The sequence below is a fragment of the Lissotriton helveticus genome, chromosome 11 (assembly GCF_964261635.1).
Source record: "Lissotriton helveticus chromosome 11, aLisHel1.1, whole genome shotgun sequence".
NCBI lineage: Eukaryota > Metazoa > Chordata > Amphibia > Caudata > Salamandridae > Lissotriton > Lissotriton helveticus.
The window spans coordinates 162,483,879-162,503,499 of NC_136072.1; the positions used below are offsets into that span (position 1 = coordinate 162,483,879).

The 19,621-nt window shown below is 48.6% G+C and overlaps 1 protein-coding gene across 1 annotated transcript in view; it reads left to right on the forward strand.

The window, feature by feature from the left end:
- The window catches only part of SKIL (SKI like proto-oncogene), a 237,947-nt gene that overhangs the window by 154,493 nt on the left and 63,833 nt on the right, over positions 1-19,621 (forward strand). The window contains exon 5 of the mRNA XM_078666184.1: positions 6,550-6,710. Within this exon, the coding sequence (XP_078522310.1) occupies positions 6,550-6,710 (161 nt within the window). The remainder of the gene's footprint in view (positions 1-6,549; positions 6,711-19,621) is intronic.

The window sequence follows — 19,621 nt, forward strand, 5'->3', positions numbered from 1 at the left end:
TGTGACATGGGAGACCTCTTTGAAATGCACCCCAAATGTTGTATATAAAACACCTGTTGATGTGTAGGGCAAATGCACAGCGTTTTTCGTAATAGTTTAAACAATTAGTTTGTGTTTGTGGTGCTCCAAAGGTGGCGTCAAGAGTCCTACGACGTCTAACGGACATAGATTGAGGAGTGAAGCTAGTGGGCCACTAGCGACATCCCTTTAGGCACACATCATCCTTGTCTTTTTACATTGAAAAAGGCTTCCACACATTCTTCACTTAGTTCATAGAAATTTTATTACTTCTTTAATTCTCCTTTTAATGATTTTCAATCATGCTTTAAGGTTTTCAACATATCTTAACTTCAGACCATGTCTTATAACCAATTCCAATGCATTTCGGGCATTTAGTGTATGCCCTTCGTCAGGGAACAGACTGGGTCTTTCGTCTTGATGTGAATATGGGTCTTGGTGTTGGTATGTTGGCGTTTTGCTAATTTTCCTGCATTGCTTCCTTCCGTCAGCATAGGCTATGCTGACGGAAGGAAGCAATGCAGGAAAATTAGCAAAACGCAACATCTGAGGGTTCGGGCGGGGGTGACCAGACGTTGCCCCATGTCACACCGCGAACTGCCGATGGCCTCTTGGACGAGTAACCCCTGTACCCCACTCATTATGGTATAGTACGAATATGTGCTTGGGGGCCTGCAGCAGGGGGATGCTGGGTGGCTTGAGGGGGTTGTAGATTTGCGCTGATGCTGGAAAAATTGCGTTGATTGCCTTTACGATGGCTGCCGATGTCTAAGGGACAACAGTGGACTTATGTAGGAGGGTGGGTCACCAGACCACGAGAGATTCGGTGTCCATAATACTGTGGTGCCAGGCCCCCCTAGCTCTCACACCTGCTGTGAGACTCTGGTGCTACCAGAGGTTTTCTTTAATTGGGGATCTTAACTTTGGATGGGTTCCTGCAGTTTAGTGCCTGTTCTGGGGGTGGGTGGGAAGGGGGTTTGTTGGGCTGTTTCGGGGTTTCTTGGGACTGTCAGTGCGCCCGGGGATTTGACGAAGAGACGATTTATGTATGTTCTTTTGCATGGGGACCCTACCTGAACTGAAATGTTTAACTTGGAATGTGAGGGGATTGAATTCCATGGTAAAATGCCACAAAGTGCATGCCTATTTGGTGCTCAGGGGGATCCAGGTGGCCTTCGTGCAGGAAACGCATCTTGATCAAACTGAGGGGCGGGCCTTGCAGCGCAGGTGGCGGGGCCAATTGTTTTATACTACCTTTTCTGCTTTTGCACGGGGGGTTCTGATATGGGTGAGAGCAGGTGTTCCATTTCAGCCTCTGACTTCAATAGTGGATCCTGAGGGGCGGTTTGTGGCAGTGCAGGGCCGCCTAGATGGGAGGGACTTGACACTGTGTAGTGTTTACGCCCCGAATGTAGAGCAGGTTGCCTTCTTTGCCCGCCTGTCTGGCAAGTTGGCGACGGTCTTGGCTGGCACGGTCCTGCTCGGGGGGGACTTTAGCTCTGTTGTTGATGTGGAACTGGATAGGTCACACCCACCACTAGCTCAGTCACCAGTGCGTAGGATAGCGAAGGGAAGACGAGATTGGCAAGACACGTGGGGCCTGGTCGACACTTGGCGGACACTTCACCCAGCAGAGAGGGACTATTCCTTTTATTCCACTCCACATGACTTGCATGTTCGACTCGACAGTATTTTATGCTCCCCAGATGTTCAGGGTTTGGCCCGCCATAGCGAGTACCTGGCGAGAACGATCTCCGATCATAATCCCTGTCTGGTGGCGATCCAATGGACTAGACAGCGACAGGCGATTCCCACCTGGCGTTTGAACCCGCTGGCATTAGAAGATTCAGTTTTTAAAACTGGCGTGCAGGAAGGTATAGAGAGTTATTTTACCGAAAATGAGGGGACGGCAACAAGTAGGGCCCTCGAATGGGATGCCTTTAAGGCGGTGATTAGGGGGGTGTGTATATCCTCCACAGCGGGGGCTCGCAGAACTCTGCTGCAGGATCTTGCGAAGATCGGTTACGTCAGGCAGAGCGGACCAGCCACACAGATTTGGGGCCTCATGCAACGGTCTCGGCAGCGCGCGAGGAAGTCGCAGCACAAATGGAGAGACTCCGCTGTTTTGACCACAAGTTATACCTCATTCGGGCTCATGCAGAACGGGATAAAGTGGGCTCTCTGCTGGCCTGGTTGGCTAATCCTGCCTCCCGTGGCACCCCGATTTTGTCCCGTTCTACTATGGAGGGCCGCTTGGTGTACTCCCAGACGGAAATTAATGACCAATTCTTTGCCTACTATGAACGCCTTTACAGAAGTGCGATGCCGGAAGTACCTGGAGACCTTGATGGTTTCCTAATCGCGGCCCATCTACCGCGCCTAGATCCAGCACAGGCAGATAGCCTGGGAGGAGATATCTCAGAGGGCGAGATTCGTACAGCAATAAAACATATGGCGCGCCGTAAAACCCCTGGTACGGATGGATTACCAATCGAGTTTTATGCAGCATACGTAGACATACTTGCCCCACGATTGCGGGCTGTCTACAGGGAAGTATGAGACACCGGGATATTGCCTGCGACTGCCCGGGATGCCCTTATAATCCCGTTATTGAAGCGCGGGGGGGATGCCAGCTCTCGCTCAGCTTATCGACCGTTATCCATGCTTACGGTCGACTATAAAATCTTGAGCAAGATTCTAGCGACTCGACTCCTAACACACATGAGGGCGCTGATTCATCCGGATCAGGCGGGTTTCATTCCCCAACGCACCACGGCGACATGTATACGCCGGCTCATTCGGCTAATGGGGGAGAATTTCGAAGGGCTCCCAGAGGCTGCTGTGCTTTCAATCGACATTGAAAAGGCATTTGACAGTGTTGAGTGGCCCTACTTGTTTCGAGTTCTGGAAGCATTCGGATTGGGCGACCGGTTTGTCCAATGGACTACGTTGCTCTATAATGCCGCTACGGCTAGGGTGAAAACGGGCGCCACAATATCAGCTGCTTATCAGGTGGGCCGTGGGACGCGTCAGGGGTGCTCACTGTCCCCCCTTTTGTTTGCACTGGCCATTGAGCCCTTAGCATCTCATGCTCGGCTAGGGCAGGCGTACGAGGGTTTGATGCTGAGGAGCGAGACCCAGTATATCTCTTTGTACGCTGACGATTTACTGATATTCGGGACTAAAGGTCAATTGGGGTAAGTCTTGTCTCTTCCCCATGACCCCCAGAGAAGATACACCCCTGATCACCGGTAACCTTCGCTGGGAGCATCACTGTCTCCCGTATTTGGGCACCCATATCTACCACACTCAACTAGATCTGTTGGAGGGCAATGTGCACAGGGCGATCAGGAACCTACAGAGTAGCATGGGGTTTTGGCGTACCCTGCCTCTCTCGGTAGCGGGGAGGGTGGCCCTGTTGAAAATGGTGGCGCTCCCTCGCCTACTGTATTTTTTTCGCACGTTGCCGATATGGATCCCGGCATCAGTTTTTCGGAAACTACGTTCCTTGACCACAGGCTTCATCTGGGGTTCGGGCAGACGACGAGTCGCTTTGACCACCCTGTTGCGTCCCAGAGCTGAGGGAGGCCTAGCAGTCTCTGATTTTGAATGGTACTATCTGGCGGCACAATTGCAATGGTTTACGCAGGGAGTTCAGGGGACCGGAAGGTCCGCAGGACAGACTGATTCCCAGACACGTACTCTCTTTTATAGTATTACGCCAGAGGATCGACTTAGATCAACTCACACTGGAGGAACGCACCATTCGTCTCTGTTGGAATCGGAGTCATAAACGATCGGGTACCACTCATCCGTATGCACCGGAGATTCCTCTAGGAATGTGTACGGCTCTCCCGCACGGTGGCAATTGGTCAGCATTGGTTGGTTGGGAAGACCTTGGGCTACATATGGTTGGCGATCTCTAAAAGGATGGGGCCCTACTGACTTTCCAAGAGTTGCAGACCGCTTACGGGCTCCCGAGGGGAGATTATTTGCTTCATGCTGCATTGATCGCTGGCATCCAGAAACATTGGAGTATGGGGCTCTCTGAGCCTCCGACTTCTCTGGGCTGCCAATACGTGGTTATGGCCGCTGGTACTTACAAAGCTGTGACGTGCCTCTATAGGAGGCTCTCAATGGAGAATTTATTGCCACTTGAGGGATTGCGAGGTAGGTGGGAAGTGGATATCGGAAGACCCATTCCTGAGTCGACATGGCCCCAGTTGATCCGACGCGCCTGGAAGGGTACTCGGAACGTTAGATTTCAATTAGTACAGTTCTTTACCTTGCATCGGGCATACCTGACTCCGATTAAGATCTCACAGTATTTTACTGGCGCTCCTTCGCAATGCCCGAGGTGCAGAGTCGATGGGGCTGATTTCTCCCACATGTTTTGGTCATGTCCACACCTGGCAGGTTACTGGGCGGCGGTGGTGGATTGTTTAAATACGGTCACAGGCCGGCAGCTTGAGGCGGACATGGGAACCTGTCTAATATTGTGGTTCCCGCATACATCCCGGACAAAGGTTACTAGCAAGTTTTACGACCTGGGTCTGATTCTGGCCAAGAGAGCTCACCCTGCATTGGAAATCGAACATAGGCCCTAGTTATCTGAGGTGGAAGGCAAATCTACTGCGCTGGGCGCAAGCTGAGGGAACGCTCCGGCTGCAGCAAGCCAGACGACTAGATAATGATAAATCCCTAGCTGTGGCCAGAGCTTGGGAGGCTCTGGTGACAGCGCTACAGACTCCTACAGAGGGTTCCAGTGAAGGAGAGGATGATGGAGATTAGGGATGCATTGCCCACTGGACCTGTACCTGGCGTAGGAGAGGTGGATGGGGTTTTTCCCCTACCAGATTAGTTGCAGAGACATCCCCTTTGCATCACACAATGAGGAGAATTCTTGATGAACGGTCGTAACCCGTGTAGGTTATACTTTTAGGTTCTTAGTCGCAGGCGCACTGACAGAGGGTGGGGGGTCTGACGGGGGGAGGGAGGTAGGATTGTTTTTGCGGGCTCAGAATGTCATTTATTATTGAGTGCCTTGTCGATACGATGACCTGTTGTGTTATTAAATATGATGCTCGTTCTGGTTGTAAATGCCAATAAAAATGTATTTACAAAAAAAAAAAAATCATACAACCCCACCTAGCTTCCTTTCAGAAACCAAAAACTGAACTGCCCCAGTACACAGTGCTGCTTGGTTCTCAAACTACAGAATAAAAAAATAAATACTAAGGAAAGCTCATTTCGAGAGAGAGTTTGAATTGTCCCATTTTTGTGTAAGGGCCTTTGAGATCGCACAAAGAAGCAACTCAATGAGAATTACGATATCTGAATGCAAGGCATTTGGCGCTCATGTCCAAATTGTTTAACAATCCAAATTGCTAGTTCTCTATCAATGCAAATTTACAGTAATGCGGGTAAGAGAAAAAGCATACACTTTGAAGTAGAAATATCAGAATACAAGTAAGGTATTGATAACACTAACCGTAAATCCTGTGATTGTATGAGAAAAGTTAGGCAGATTATCAGGAGGATAATCACAGAATGTGGTCCAGCAATGAATGAAGGGCTTAATCATATCCGGTAACCTTAGTACTCATTTTATTCATACCCGCGTCAACAGTACTCTTGTATAGACTTGTGACTTTCATGGAAATTCCTACCAAATGTGCAGATAGATGTCTATCCAGAATAATCCAGCTACCAAGCATTGGATGGAGTGGGTCACTAGTGACCTTTCAGAGGACATAGCTCTCAGTTTCATTTTACGTTACATATATGCTGAATATAATTCTGGAATATCTAAGGCACAGCCTTAATAATACTCCGATTGCTTTACTGTGGAGCACCCTGAAGGTGGCTAGAAGAAGCCCAGCAAGCAAGCCATTATTCAGGAAAAATGAAAGCAGGCAGGCCATTTGTTACTGTAAGGGTGCAGATCCAGTCATAGGCGGAAGAGAATGCAAAAGCTGTTGCTACCAGATCAGTTGATAAGCAAAAGATTTTCCTACGGCTAATAAACTGCAAAGCACAGGCCTGTAGGTGCATATAGAGAAAGCTGCTGCATCAAGTTTACAGTATTGCACTCTAGTTTATGAGGACAATGAGTAGGTGGGACTGTCCTTGCATACAAATTGATTGAAAATATATCCACCAACAGTATTAAGTATAGCCTAAAGTGGAAAATTAGCAAATGGTGGTTCTCAAATCATTGAGCAGTGGAAGAAAATGTATCCATGTGGTGACATTAAGGTTAATGTAGATTGGGTTTCTTCGACTACCTTGACACCTGAAGATTCCTGTTTAGATAGAACTCGAAGAGGGACTATTCCGCTGTCACCTTAAAGATGATCCTTTCGACAAGCGAGTGTTACTGTATTCAATTCTCTATTCCTAATCTCAAAACCTATCACCTTAACCAAAGTTATGCATGCAACATTTGTAGTTGTGTGTTTTTAAAGAAATCATGTTGAAAATATAGTTCGGATTCTAGTTCTGATCATATTCTTTTTAACTTTTATTCAGAAGTCCGATGCAGTGGAGTTGAGAGCTCGTGCCATTCTGCTGACACTGACACCAGTTGTGAAGATGATAAGGGGCAAATCATGGAAGAAGTGGTTAAAACGTACCTCAAGCAACAAGAAAAACTTAAGTCTATTTTGCAAAGGAAACAGCAACTTCAGATGGTATTCTTCATCTAAACAGCTCTATTTAAATATTTGACAATTTGCTCCTTTTACGTCAGTGGTCCAAATAGAAGCGTAACCTTTAGCTAGCACAGGATGTCCCATATTTACATGCATTTAATCTCTCTTGATGTCAGGTCCATATAATATGACTATTTATACTCTAAATGTTCAAGCATTGTTTGCCCATTTTTTTATTCGGATGTTGTCTCGTATCTATGGTTAAAGCATACAGAAAATGGTGTTAAAACCTTTTTAATATAGCACTAACACTATTTTCGCTTCAGATTTTCCCTTAATACATTTATATATTGGCTTCATATTTCACACTTTTCTCAGAGGAGCTATTTCTTTTAACAGATGTCCTTGGATAGAAGTAGCACATTTAAAGGGATTTTCTAGTGGAAGTTGTTCAGTTCTGACTTTGTAAGGAAAATTTGATATTACAAAATGGTCAGAATTTTCCTTAAGTAACTACTAAAGTGTTACACGGGACATCATTATTTCCTTCATTTAAGATACTGAAGTTTTTATTGACCCCAAATTTGGAGAATCTGAAAGAGACACGTTAGTGATAGATTCCTTACCTTAGAATATCCTCAGGAGTCGGACTGGATCCGAAAAGTATTGCTTAGCAGTACCCCTGCACGTTGTTAGGTGGTATTCTGCGCTCTGCGTCCGTCACTGGCGTTGTAAGCGCCGAGATGACGTCACGGAGAGTACTTAGGCGCCTCCCATGCGCGCTGACATCAGTTCTTTCTTTTTCTGTGCCAGGAAGCCCAGATCCGGATTAAGCATGTACCTTAGTCACTTTTTGACTACTCTTTTGAGACTTTTGTCTCCCCTTTTTTCTCCTGGTGCACATAGGGATGCCTAGCTTTAAGTATTGTGGGACAAGCCACCGTAATATGTCGGTGGCGGACCCCCACGATGTGAGCCTCTACTGCCTGGAAACGGACTACGACTCCCGGGCCTGCCGGGACTGTCGAGCCATGGCCCCGAAAGTCTTGAGGGAGCGGCATCGGAAATTGCTGGAAATTCGGCATTCGTCACACTGCCGCTCGGGGTCCAGGGGCCGTTCCTGGGACCGCTCGTGGGAACGGAGCCATCTCTCCTCGGGCTCCAAGTCTTCGCCCTCGGATTCCGGTAAGCGGCGCCATAAAAGAAGTCGAAGAAGCGTGTTCGCTCTCCGACATCCCCCTGTCGCTCCTCTGAGGCGGACGAGGGGGACAGGGGTTCTGCCCCTGCGGCTCCTTTGGAGCCTGGGTGTCCCGCGGCCTACCCGCCCGGGTCCGTCGGCGACTACTCCCGAACAGGTGCAAGAATTTCTTGCTACCATGGACCGCCTTCTTAGGCCTCTGGCACCCGCCGGCGCGCCTTCGGGTCCCGTGTCCAGATCCTGTTGGCCCGGCGGCTCCGCCACCGGCTCCAGACCCGGTGCCACAGGATCCTGGCTCTGGCTCCGGCACCACAAGGTGCGGCGCTGCCGGCTCCGGCGCCGCCCTTGGCTCCTCCCCTGGCGCCGCACTGGGTGTCGTTTATCCCATCCCTGCCCCGGTTCCAGGACCATTTTGTTCCGGCCTGGTATCCGCATGGGGAAGCAGCTCCGGCCCCGGCCGGCGCTGTTCCCGACGCCGTTGGTCCCTTCTCGGGCTCCGGCTTTGCCTCCGCGACCGGCTCCCTCTACGCCAGAAGCGGACGACGACTGGGAAGGGTCCGAGGAACCTCTTGCCTGGCAATGTGATTCCGAGCAAGATTGGGTGGACGACCTGGAAGACGCAGGCAAACTCGATGTCTCTTCTGACCCGGGGGTTTCCTCTCCTCCGCCTACTATGGAGGAGGGTGCTTCCTACACCATGGTGCTTCGTCGGGCTGCGGAGGCTGTCAATCTCGACCTCCCTACAGTGGCCCTCAAAACCAACCTCCTTACAGAGGTGCTTCAGACGGCGTCTACATCGTCGGAGCCGCTGCTTCCTTTTAATGAGGCCCTTACCAAAGTCCTCTTAGGCACTTGGTTGTGGCCGGCAAGGAGTGTCGGTGGATAAAAACGTCGCCAGACGGCACCGCCCGGCTCCTAGTGATCCCGCCTTCCTGACCACTCATCCTACGCCCGAGAGTCTGGTCATTCAGGCCTCGATGTCGCAGAGTGCCTTGCTCACGGCTCCGCCGATAAGAACTCTAAAAGGCTGGAACAATTTGGTAAGAGGTTGTTCTCCTCGGCCAGCTTAGGGCTGCGGTCAGTTAACACTGCCTGCTTGATGGACCGCTACTCCCACGCAGTGTGGGATTCCGTTGCTCAGGTCTTACCTCAGTGTTCTGAGGAGTCCATGCTATCCTTTCCCAAGTGATTGATGAGGGTAAGGATGCGGCTAAGTTTGCCATTAGGTGTGGTTTGGACACCGCTGATTCGTTGGGTAGGGCAATTTCTACGACTGTGGTGTTGCAGCGCCACGCCTGGTTGCGTTCGACTGGGTTCTCGCCCGATGTCCAGGGCTCGCTCATGGACATGCCCATTTATGGCTCCCGCCTCTTTAGCGATAAGGAGGACAGTGCACTGGAGCGCTTTAAGGACTCACGGGCCACGGCCAAGTCCTTGGTTCTTTCTACAAAGAACCCTGCCACTCCTGGGTTTCGTTTCTTTCGTGGCCAGGGCAGAGGCACCCAGGCACGCTCCTCCAACAAGCCTGTACAGAACCAGCCTCAGCGCGACCGCGGCCGTGGCTTCCGCAAGGGCGGGTCTGGGAACCAGAATGCGGGTCAGTCCACCTCTACCCCCGCTGTTTCCACCTCCAAGCCTTCCTAATCCGAGCTTCAGGGAGCACCCCACGCCAGTGGGTGGCAGGGTCTGCCATCACCTCCGCCACTGGCACGAAATTACATCGGACAAGTGGGTGCTGCAGATAATCTGCAAGGGTTATTCCCTTCCCTTTCAGTCCTCCCCTCCTGCCATGCCGCCTCGGTGCCACCACATGTCGGGGGATCATTTAGCTCTTCTCCAACAGGAAGCCACGGCTCTCTTGGCCAAGGGCGCCATCGAGCGCGTTCTTGGGCAGGTAGGGAGTGATTGTTATTCCCACTACTTTCTGGTCCCCAAGAAGGACAAGGGGGGCCTGCGCCCCATCTTGGACCTCCGGTACGTCAATTGCTTCCTCCGGAAGGAGAAATTCAAAATGCTGACTCTGGCTCAGGTCCTGGCTGCCCTCAACCCTGGAGACATGATGGTAGCGTTGGACTTGCAGGACGCCTATTTTCACATCCCCGTCCTGCCGACCCACTGGCGTTACCTGCTGTTCACGGTAGGACAGGAGCATTTCAGTTTGCCGTGCTCCCCTTCGGCCTTACCAGCGCCCCTCGGGTGTTAACGAAGGTGATGGTGGTGGTCAGGCCTCACCTGCGCAGGTCGGGGTGTCAGTCTTCCCCTACGTTGACGATTGGTTGTTGAAGGCGGGCTCGTCCCAGGGAGTCGTCATCCACCTTCAGACTACAGCCGACCTCCTGCAGTTGCTGGGGTTCTCCATCAACGTGCCAAAGTCGCAGCGGAGTCCCTCTCAGAAGCTCCCCTTCATCGGAGCGGTTCTGGATTTGACGCTGTTTTGGGTTTATCCTCCCGAGCAGCGAGTCCGGGATATTCCGGCTATGATTCCGATCTTTCGGCCTCTATCCTGGGTTTCAGTCAGGTGACCCTACGGCTCCTTGGCCTGATGGTCTCCTGCATCCTGCTGGTGACACATGCCAGGTGGCATATGCAAGCTCTGCAGTGGCACCTGAAGTTCCAGTGAGCACAGCATCAGGGCAACCTGTCCGATCATGTTCAGATCTCGGAGGGCACTGCTCAACAATTGCAGTGGTGGCTCACGAATCGCAATTGGGTCAGTGGCAGATCCCTCTCCCTTCCCCAACCGGAGCACACAGTGGTGACAGATGCGTCCCTCCTGGGATGGGACGGCCACTTCGGAGAGGCGGAGATCAGAGGCCTCTGGTCTCCGGCGGAGTCCCGGCTCCATATCAACCTTTTGGAGCTGCGGGTGGTCCGGCTTGCACTGAAGGCATTCCTTCCCTCTGTCCGGGAAAGTGTAGTGCAGGTGTTCACGGACAACACCAACGCCATGTGGTATTGCAACAAACAGGGCGGGGTGGGGTCCTGAACCCTTTGTCAGGAGGCTCTGTGCCTCTGGACATGGCTGGAACACATTGGTGGTTCAACACCTGGCAGGCTCTCTGAACGCCAGGACGGACAAACTCTGCGCCGGTGCTTGATGGATCACGAATGACGTCTGAACTCAGACGTGGCGCAAGGTCTCTTTCAGCAGTGGGGAGAGCCTTGGTTACATCTATTCGCCACCTAAGAGACCGCGCAATGTCATCAATTCTGCGCGTGGAATTTCCAAGGCGGCACTCGCTCGGCGACGCTTTTCGTCACAAGTGGAGCTGCGGTCTGTTGTACGCCTTTCCGCCTATACCACTTCTACCCAAAGTGGTGAAGATCAGGCGTGACCGGGCCCAAGTCATCCTTGTGGCTCCGGATTGAGCACAAAGATAATGGTATCCCGAGCTACTCAGCATGGCGATCGATCCCCCGATCCGACTGCCTCTCCGGGAGGATCTTCTGTCGCAGGAGCAGGGGACAGTTCTCCACCCGAACCTGTCCAGCCTCCACCTCCATGTGTGGAGATTGAGCAGTGACAGTTGACAGCTTTCGATCTTCTTCCAAAGTCTGTGATGTCATTCTGGCAGCCAGACGTCCCTCTACAAAAACGGTATACGCCTGCAGGTGGAACAAGTTTGTGGCATGGTGCACACCGAAGGTTGTGGATCCCCTTTCTGCCCCTCTTTCCGAGGTTTTTTTGTTCTATCTTTCTTTAGCCCAGCAGGGTTCTGCTCTGGGCACTATCCAAGGTTATCTTTCGGCCATTTCCGCCTTTCTACGGTTTCCTGATCAGCCTTCTCTCTGAAAGGCATTACGCACACGTTTCCTCCGGTGCCGTTTATCATGCCTCAGTGGGACTTAAATCTTGTCTTGACATTTCTGATGTGCGCTCCTTTCGAGCCCCTTCATAACTGTCCTTTATGTCTTCTCATTCTTAAGACGGCTTTCCTGGTAGCTATCATCTCTGCCAGAAGAGTGAGTGAGTGAACTCCAGGCTCTTTCTTCAAAGCCTCCTTTCCTTTCTATTCATCCGGACAAGGTGGTTCAGAGGACCCATCCATCTTTCTTGCCAAAGGTTGTCACGCCCTTCCACATCGGGCAGACCATCACTTTGCCCACTTTGTCGGCCTCTGCATCCTTCCAGAGAGGAAGAGAAGCTCCACCGTCTGGACCCAAAACGTTTTCTCTCCTTCTACCTGAGCCTCACATAGCAGTTCCGGGTGGATGACCAGCTCTTTGTTGGCTACGTGGGTGCCAAAAGAGGTCGGGCATGCACAAACGTACCATCTCCCGGTGGGTCGTTCTGTGCATCAAAGCATGTTACTCTTTGGCTAAGGACAACGGCAACCACTACTGCCTTGGGACGCGGCATTCCCTTGCCGGACATTTGTCAGGCAGCTACGTGGGCCTTGCTGCACACGTTTACCAAGCACTACTGCCTTGACAGTCAGGTCCGGAGAGACTGCTTCTTTGGCCGTTCTGTTCTCCGTGACTTTCTGGTGTGATGTGTTTGCAGACCCCACCGGAGTTGGTATTGCTGGGATATCTATTCTACGGTAAGGAATCTATCACTAACGTGCCTCTTTCAGATGCACAAGTTACTACTTGTGTAACGATATATCTGTAAAAGACATTAGTTAGTGATAGATTCCTTACCGCCCCACCCATCCTCCCCGTTCTGCGAACTGATTACTAGGGTTAAGGTCATCCCTTTCAGGGCCCTAGTTTTATACACCAATGGTCAGTATCTTGCATGGCTCTGCGTTCCTGGCGTGGAAAGTCATGTACAGAACTGAAGTCAGCGCGCATGGTGGCGCCTAAGTACTCTCAGTGACGTCATCTCGGCGCGTACGCTGCCAGTGACGGACGCGGAGCCGCAGGACGCCACCTACTGATGCGCAGGGGTACTGCCAGGCAAAACTTTCCGGATCCAATCTGACGCCTGGGGATATTCTAAGGTAAGGAATCTATCACTAACTAATGTCTCTTACAGATATATCATTACACAAGTAGTAACTTGTGCTTTTTGCAAAGAAACTGTTGAGCCTCGCCAGAGGAGGGAAGATATTTTCTGGTGAGAGACGCTCTAAGTTACTTTTTTGTCTCACGGAGAGGAGTTGACGTTGCTGTCACTGTGCTTAGTTAAGCCATGTCCTTTTGAAACTATGAGCCTTATAATGAGTTCACCTAGTTACTGTTTTATAAATCCAGTCTACAGCCACTCTTGGGTACATACGTCTTTCTTTCCTATGTTTCCCTCCCCTTTGATCAATTGTATGTTTCCTGTCATTTTCTGTGGAGACTTGTGGCTTTCATTCACAGTCATTAAATATTCATCTTTCTGAAACTTACTATTAATTTTTCTCCACTGATCGTTGTGGTCTGTACCACTGCAAACTGTCACTGAATGTATTTTCCAGTTGCTTTATTTGACATTTTTTGTTAATATTCAAAGGTATCAAGATATTGGATTGCTTGCCTTCCATGACTGTAGACATTACACAATAATTGATCTACACTTATGATGCAGTAGTGTATTAGGCAATCTCAAGGCTCTAGTGTTTGTGTAATGTGCCTCAGGAAGCACCCAAGGGCTAATCTAGAACATTTTGGTCCTTGCCCAATTTTCCACTCTTCCGTTAGCCAGAACATGAAGAGCTGTTCTCATGGATCTTATAAACCAGAGTTGCTTCATTTGGACCGAATCATCATTAGAAACATGAGCAAAAAAAGTAAAAAAACAGCCATTTTTCTAGCCTGAGAATCACATTCCATTACTAGGGAAGCTGCAGCTTCAGTTTTCTCCTCATTCAAGTAGCCTTTAATTTTGAAAACTTCAGGCAGCCAAAATGTCAAATGTTGAAGGAAGCATATCCTCACAATCCTAAATGGGCCCTTTTGGTCAGTCTCTTGATGATGCAGTTCTAAGGTGTTGCTTCTACTCCACCTGTTTCTCCTTCGCCAGGACTGGTGCCTCCTCCCCTTGTGGTGCTGCTTCTGGCTTTTCCATCACATTGTGGCATTGGTACCACTTCTTTCAGCATTACAGCCTGTGAAGAAAATCCTTGATGGCCGAAAAGGCCTTTGAGGAATGAGTTGGAATTGCCCTTGCCTTACTCCTTTAAGGGCACAGAGGATAAGTCTGATGCGGAATAGTTGTTGCCACATTTGGAAATGGCCCCTCAACTTTCTGTTGACATGCAGAATGTCAGTGTGGGTAATACATACCATGGAGTCTTTTTCTACACATACCTCTTGTGGGGCAGTCAGATGATTATTTTTTTTATCATTCTCCACAATCATGTAGAAAAATACTGGAGCTTTTCTCCAGTTCAGTCAGTGGAAATAACAGACTCGCAGAAATTCTGGTGATTTCTACTCCATACATCATCTGCTCATCCAACCACCACAGTCTAAACCATTTCTGCATTTTCTCACTGAGACTATTTTGTGTGCTTGGTGGAAAAACATCTTTGTGCTGCTGTGAGAAAGAAAGAGGAGAGGAAAGGAAGTCCTATGCCAGGTGATTCTGATTTCTTGAAAACCCACCATTTTCCGACTTGTGCTGATCGCTTCAGATGATGCCAAAGCAAATGTTTCAGTAATGCTGCCTCAGGATACAATCCAGAAAATCTAACTCCGGAAACATCAAATATTTCATTTCCAGCAGTTTGGCGTTTACAAGCGCTAAGCATGTGATGTTCCAAGTACAACCCGGGGGTCGCATGCGGCCCTCCTAACCTTTACATGCGGACCCCTGGTCAGCAGCAGTCCTGGGCCCCGCTGTTTACTCGACTCAACACTAATATTTATAAAAAAAAGTTAAATAAACGGACAACCCTTTCTTTAAAGTTAAAATGATGTCTTGCAGCAAACCTGTAAAATATATGGTAAAGTCTTTTTAAAAATCGAAAAAGATTTTTCATTAATATGCAGAACCATTTTGCATTAATATAAGAAATTATGCCCATGCATTGAGAAGTATTATTTTAAAAGTGATAGTTTTCAAAAATGAATTCATAAAGATTAATTTTTCCACACACCATGAAAACAATGCCAGTAGTGAACTAAGAGGCTCCCTTTAAAAAATAAATATATATTTGGCCCCAGTGAGGTGGTGGGGCCTGGGGTGTTTGCAGGCCCCCCATTACATGCTATTTAGCCCCAGGGAGGTGGTGGTCGGGGACTGTTGGATCCTCTGACGATCTGTGTCCCTATGTGTACAAATTTGAATTTCCTGTAATATCTCCAAAACTATTGAACAGATATACACCAGATAACAAAAAGGATTCTTTCTGGACCAAGAGCTACCTTTCTGTCAAATTTGGTGTAATTTCATCCAGCGGTTGAGGCTGTAGTCGTGTAAAAAAATCTCTGTAGAAATGAACATGGGAGAAACACTTTTTTTGGTATAGTTAGGTTAAAATGTTATGTAGAAAATGCACCATTAAAAACTAACAGAGCCACTGAAATTTACCAGTTATAGTTATCTGAAGTAACTATAACTCGTACCCTAAAGTAACAATAACTTGTGTTTTACAGTGAATGTCTAAGATTTGTTTTATGTGGAGTTAGAAATTGTTACTATTCCTAACCATACCATCACTTTAACCTTTGTGTTTTTTATTGTATTTCTAGGGTTTTCTTTTAACATAAAGCAAGATTTCCATCGTAAGGCACGGCAGGGTAATTGGACGCAGGCTCTGGCCTGGCATTGTCCGTTTTACTGCCCCCCTGTCCAAGCTTACTTCTCCTGCAATCTCCCCCCCCCCCCCTTCACCCCTGCCCTCCATTGTCCAAGTTTATACCCCTGGCCCTTCATTTCAGCCCTGTGTGGCTATTGTTCTGTAACTGCCCCTCCTGCCTGCCCTGTACATTTAACTTGCTACCCCTACCCACCTCCTCCTGGACATCTGTTGTCCATGTCCATGCTCCTGCCTCCTCCCTCCTGCCCCTTCTGTCTACTCTGTTCTGTTGAGCTGCCACTTCCTCCTCCCCAGCATTTTCAGTTAGCTGCCACCTGTCCCTGCCCCTTCACCCTGCCTTCCATTGTCTGAGTTCCATGCCCCCTATTCCCTCCCTATTGCCCTCCACGGTCTATTTTGCTGCCACTCCCTTCTGCCCTCCAGGCTATGTTGGGCTGCAACTGCTCCTCCTGCCCACCTTTATGGTTTGTTGTGAAGCCCATGCCCTTTCCCCTGCACTCTCTTGTTTGTGTCCAATCCCTGCCTCCTCCCTCTTGCCCACCATGGCCGTTTTGCTGCCACTTACCGTCCCGCCTGCCATGCATGGTCTTTTGTGCTGCCACTGCCCCTCCCACCTGCCTTCTGTGGTCAGCTTGCTGTCCACGACACCTCCTTCTCTCCGTACTCCGTGTTTATACCATTATAGTTTCCCTGTTGCCCTCCATGGTGTGTTGTGCTTCCGGTACCCATCCCGCTAGCCCTGCATGCTCAGCTTGCTGCTTCTGCCCTCTTCCCGCCTTTCATTATCCTCATGCCTTTCATGGTCTGTTGTGTTGCACTGCCCTGCTGCTTGCCCTTTGTGATGTATTGTGCTGCTGCAACCCCTGGTACCAGCCCTGTGAGGGCAGTTTGGTGCCCTTGCTCGCCTCCCTTTTGCCCTCTATTTTTCCTGTCTTGTCCCTACCCCATTCCTCCTGCCCTCCGTGGTTCAATGTACAATACATGCCAACATTTTGAACTTGGGTAGAGGAATACTGAAAGAAAAGGTGGGGAATTGATTTTCCTGATAGACTACATTGAAAAGAGGGGATTTTAGGTAGGAGGCAGCAAAAATAAAGCATCAGGAGTTTCATGCCTGAATCAGGTCTGTTGGCATGTATGGTTGTACTGCCACTGCCTCTCCCTTTTGCCCTCGGTGGTCTGTTGTATTACCAAAGCCTCTCTTGCCTGTCATGCATGGCTGGTTTGTTGCCTCTGCCCTCCTTGGTCCTTTGTGCTCCCTCCCTCCCACCTGCCCGGTGTGGTCAACTTGCTGCCTCTACCCCCTCCTCCCTAACCTCAATTGTCCGAGTCTGTGCTCCTGACCTCTGTCTCCCCACGGTGTTCTAATGAACAACTAGATCGCTAACATTCTGTATTTGTTTCAGAAGTGTGGCACATAATCAAAACTGTAAAACGTAAAGGATTTCCTTTACAAATTATAAAAGTGAGGGTGTCTTTTCCCAAAGAAATTATAGTGCCCTAAAAACCTAAAATGAGTTCTCAAATAGCGACAAAGCACTGTTAAATTATTTGCTATCTTTATATTTTTTTATCCGGTTGATCATTTGAGTATTTGTTTCACTTAGGAGAGAGGATATAGTGTTATGGCAGAGCTGCCTATTTTGCAACTGGGGAACCAGGTTTGAGTTTCATCGCCGGCTCAACAACCTGTGGTTCAGGGAAAATCACTTAATCTCCCTTTCCTAAAATCAAAATGATTGTATCCTTGTGTAATGTCTCTGATGCTCATGTAAACCACTCGAGTACCTTCAGGTCAAGTCCACACTATATAAAACTGGAAACAAATAATTAAGCATTTTGCATGGCTACATTTGGGCTCTTTTTTTCCTCTTGTCCCATCCGGGAAGACCTTTTTTGTTATGAAGCTCGCTAATTTCCTTATTTGCTGCCACCAGGAAGTTAACTGTCTGTCTGCTGCTGGTGTTGAAAATGCATGTTACAGTCTACATGTCAGAATGTTTTAATGAAATAGTAGAGGCAGATATTTGAGAACTCGTTTAAAATGTGTCCTAAGTTTGGCTTCTACAGCACTAACCATAATTTCTATGACCTCCCTCATTTTTTTCCTTTCTAAATGAAACATGTTTTAAGTTTTATTCGTTTATTCAATCAAGGTAGCTTTAGGACTGCAACACTTATGACATAAATAAGACTGTTAGCACTCCAGTTGTTCTTTAGAACACTCAGGGAGGCTGCAGTAGAACACAGCGGAATCAACTGACAAGCTGCTCCTGTTTACATTTACAGAAAATGTGCTTGCAGCTTGGCTTCTGCAGCACTTTCCATAACCTCTAGGAGAAAATCCTAAGAGATACCTGGTTTCTCTCAAACGTGATTCATGAAATCCCAGCAGGTGGTCAGCATTTTTCACAGGGTAACATCACCTTAATGCATTTCACAATTCCTCAAATTAGTATGGTACCACCAACAAATGATTTATATAGTGACTTAAATCTGGTATCACCCTTGGTATGTGCTCTATTTTTTGAACCCCAAAACATGCAAAGCATTGTAATGGGGACCATGTCCCAGAGTCCTGTAAGTGCTGCCACAGCATGTTATCCATGTTGTGGCCAGCTAATAAAAGGGGGTTCCCATTGGGAGACCTTCACATGCCAGTTGGGGGTCTAGGGGTGCTCACCCTGCTCCCCTATATATATTTTTTTAATTCATTTACAGGACACAGTGGTCAGGTCCATTAGTCTTGCAATGGCTGCCAAAACATAACGTTTAGGTTGTCGGCAACCAATCAGGATTCCCTAGCCTTTTTGAAAATGGCCAATCAGAGCATATGTGGACACCAACTGTCCAGATATCTATACATTTTGAACCTTAAGTCCCCAAAACCTGCTGAATGGATTTACACTAAATCACAAGAAGCATGCTTTCTGAAACAAGATCTAGCTTGCTGTCAAATTTGGGGAAAGTCCGTTTAGCAGTTTTGCTGTAGTGCTTCTTTAAAAAAAAAAAAAAAAGCCAATAGAAAATGCATAGGGATGATGCTTTTTGGCACGCCCCATTTTCTTGGTACCTACTCTACGAATCGCCACAAACCTTTCCATGCTCAAACTATGCAAATCTGAGCACTTTTTTGGGAACGTTTTGTTAAGGTTTGTCCAATGGCGCAACAAGGAGTCACACACCCCGGCACACCACCTGTTGACTGACATCGTCCGCACTTTAAGCATAAATGGGTGCAGTGTTCAAATACACACATCTGGCTCATAAGGAGCCCTCTGCAAAACCTGTATGACCTCCTTCTCCCAGGCTCTGCACATCTGCCCAACCACAGACGGCACAAGTCCAGAACCGTAGTCCTCAGCATCAAGAGCTTTGGCACGGGAACTCCACTGCATGTACCACAGAGCAACCTCTGCATCCAATTTTCCCCTTCATCAAATCAATGAATAACGTGCTGCAATTGAGAAGCTAGGTAGTATAGGTCAAGGCATGGCAGTTCAAGTTCCCCCTTCCTCCAGAGGTGCTTGAGTGTGGCCAGGCTAAGCCTCTTCCTCCCTCAGGCCCATAGTAATTTAACAATCAATTTGTCCAATTCTACAAAATAGAGTTCACCAGATTCTGACAGGACAGCCAACAAAATGGGAACCGAATACGTCGGCTGGTGCAAATATACCAAGGCGTCATCTGCGTGTAAAGGAGACCACGTGTGGTCTCACCAATCTGAATGCCTCACCACATCATCAGAGCGCAGCCTACACACTAGTGGTTTCCTCGCTAGAAGGAAGGGTGGAGGCAACAAAGGGCAGCCCTGTATGGTCCCCTGATACAAGGAGAAATGCTGCAACACTGTCCCGCCTGGTACCCCTTGTGGCCTTACTTAAAACATCCATGTACATTGCAGCTCTAACTTTTCAAGCGATGGAACAAACTAATTGCATTTGCATGGATTGCATTTTTGAAAATCAGATATTAGTAAGCAAATGTATAGATGAAATCCCTTTTTCATGCATGTTTAGTGAACAGAGCTAAAGCTCATCTCTATTTAACCAAGTTGC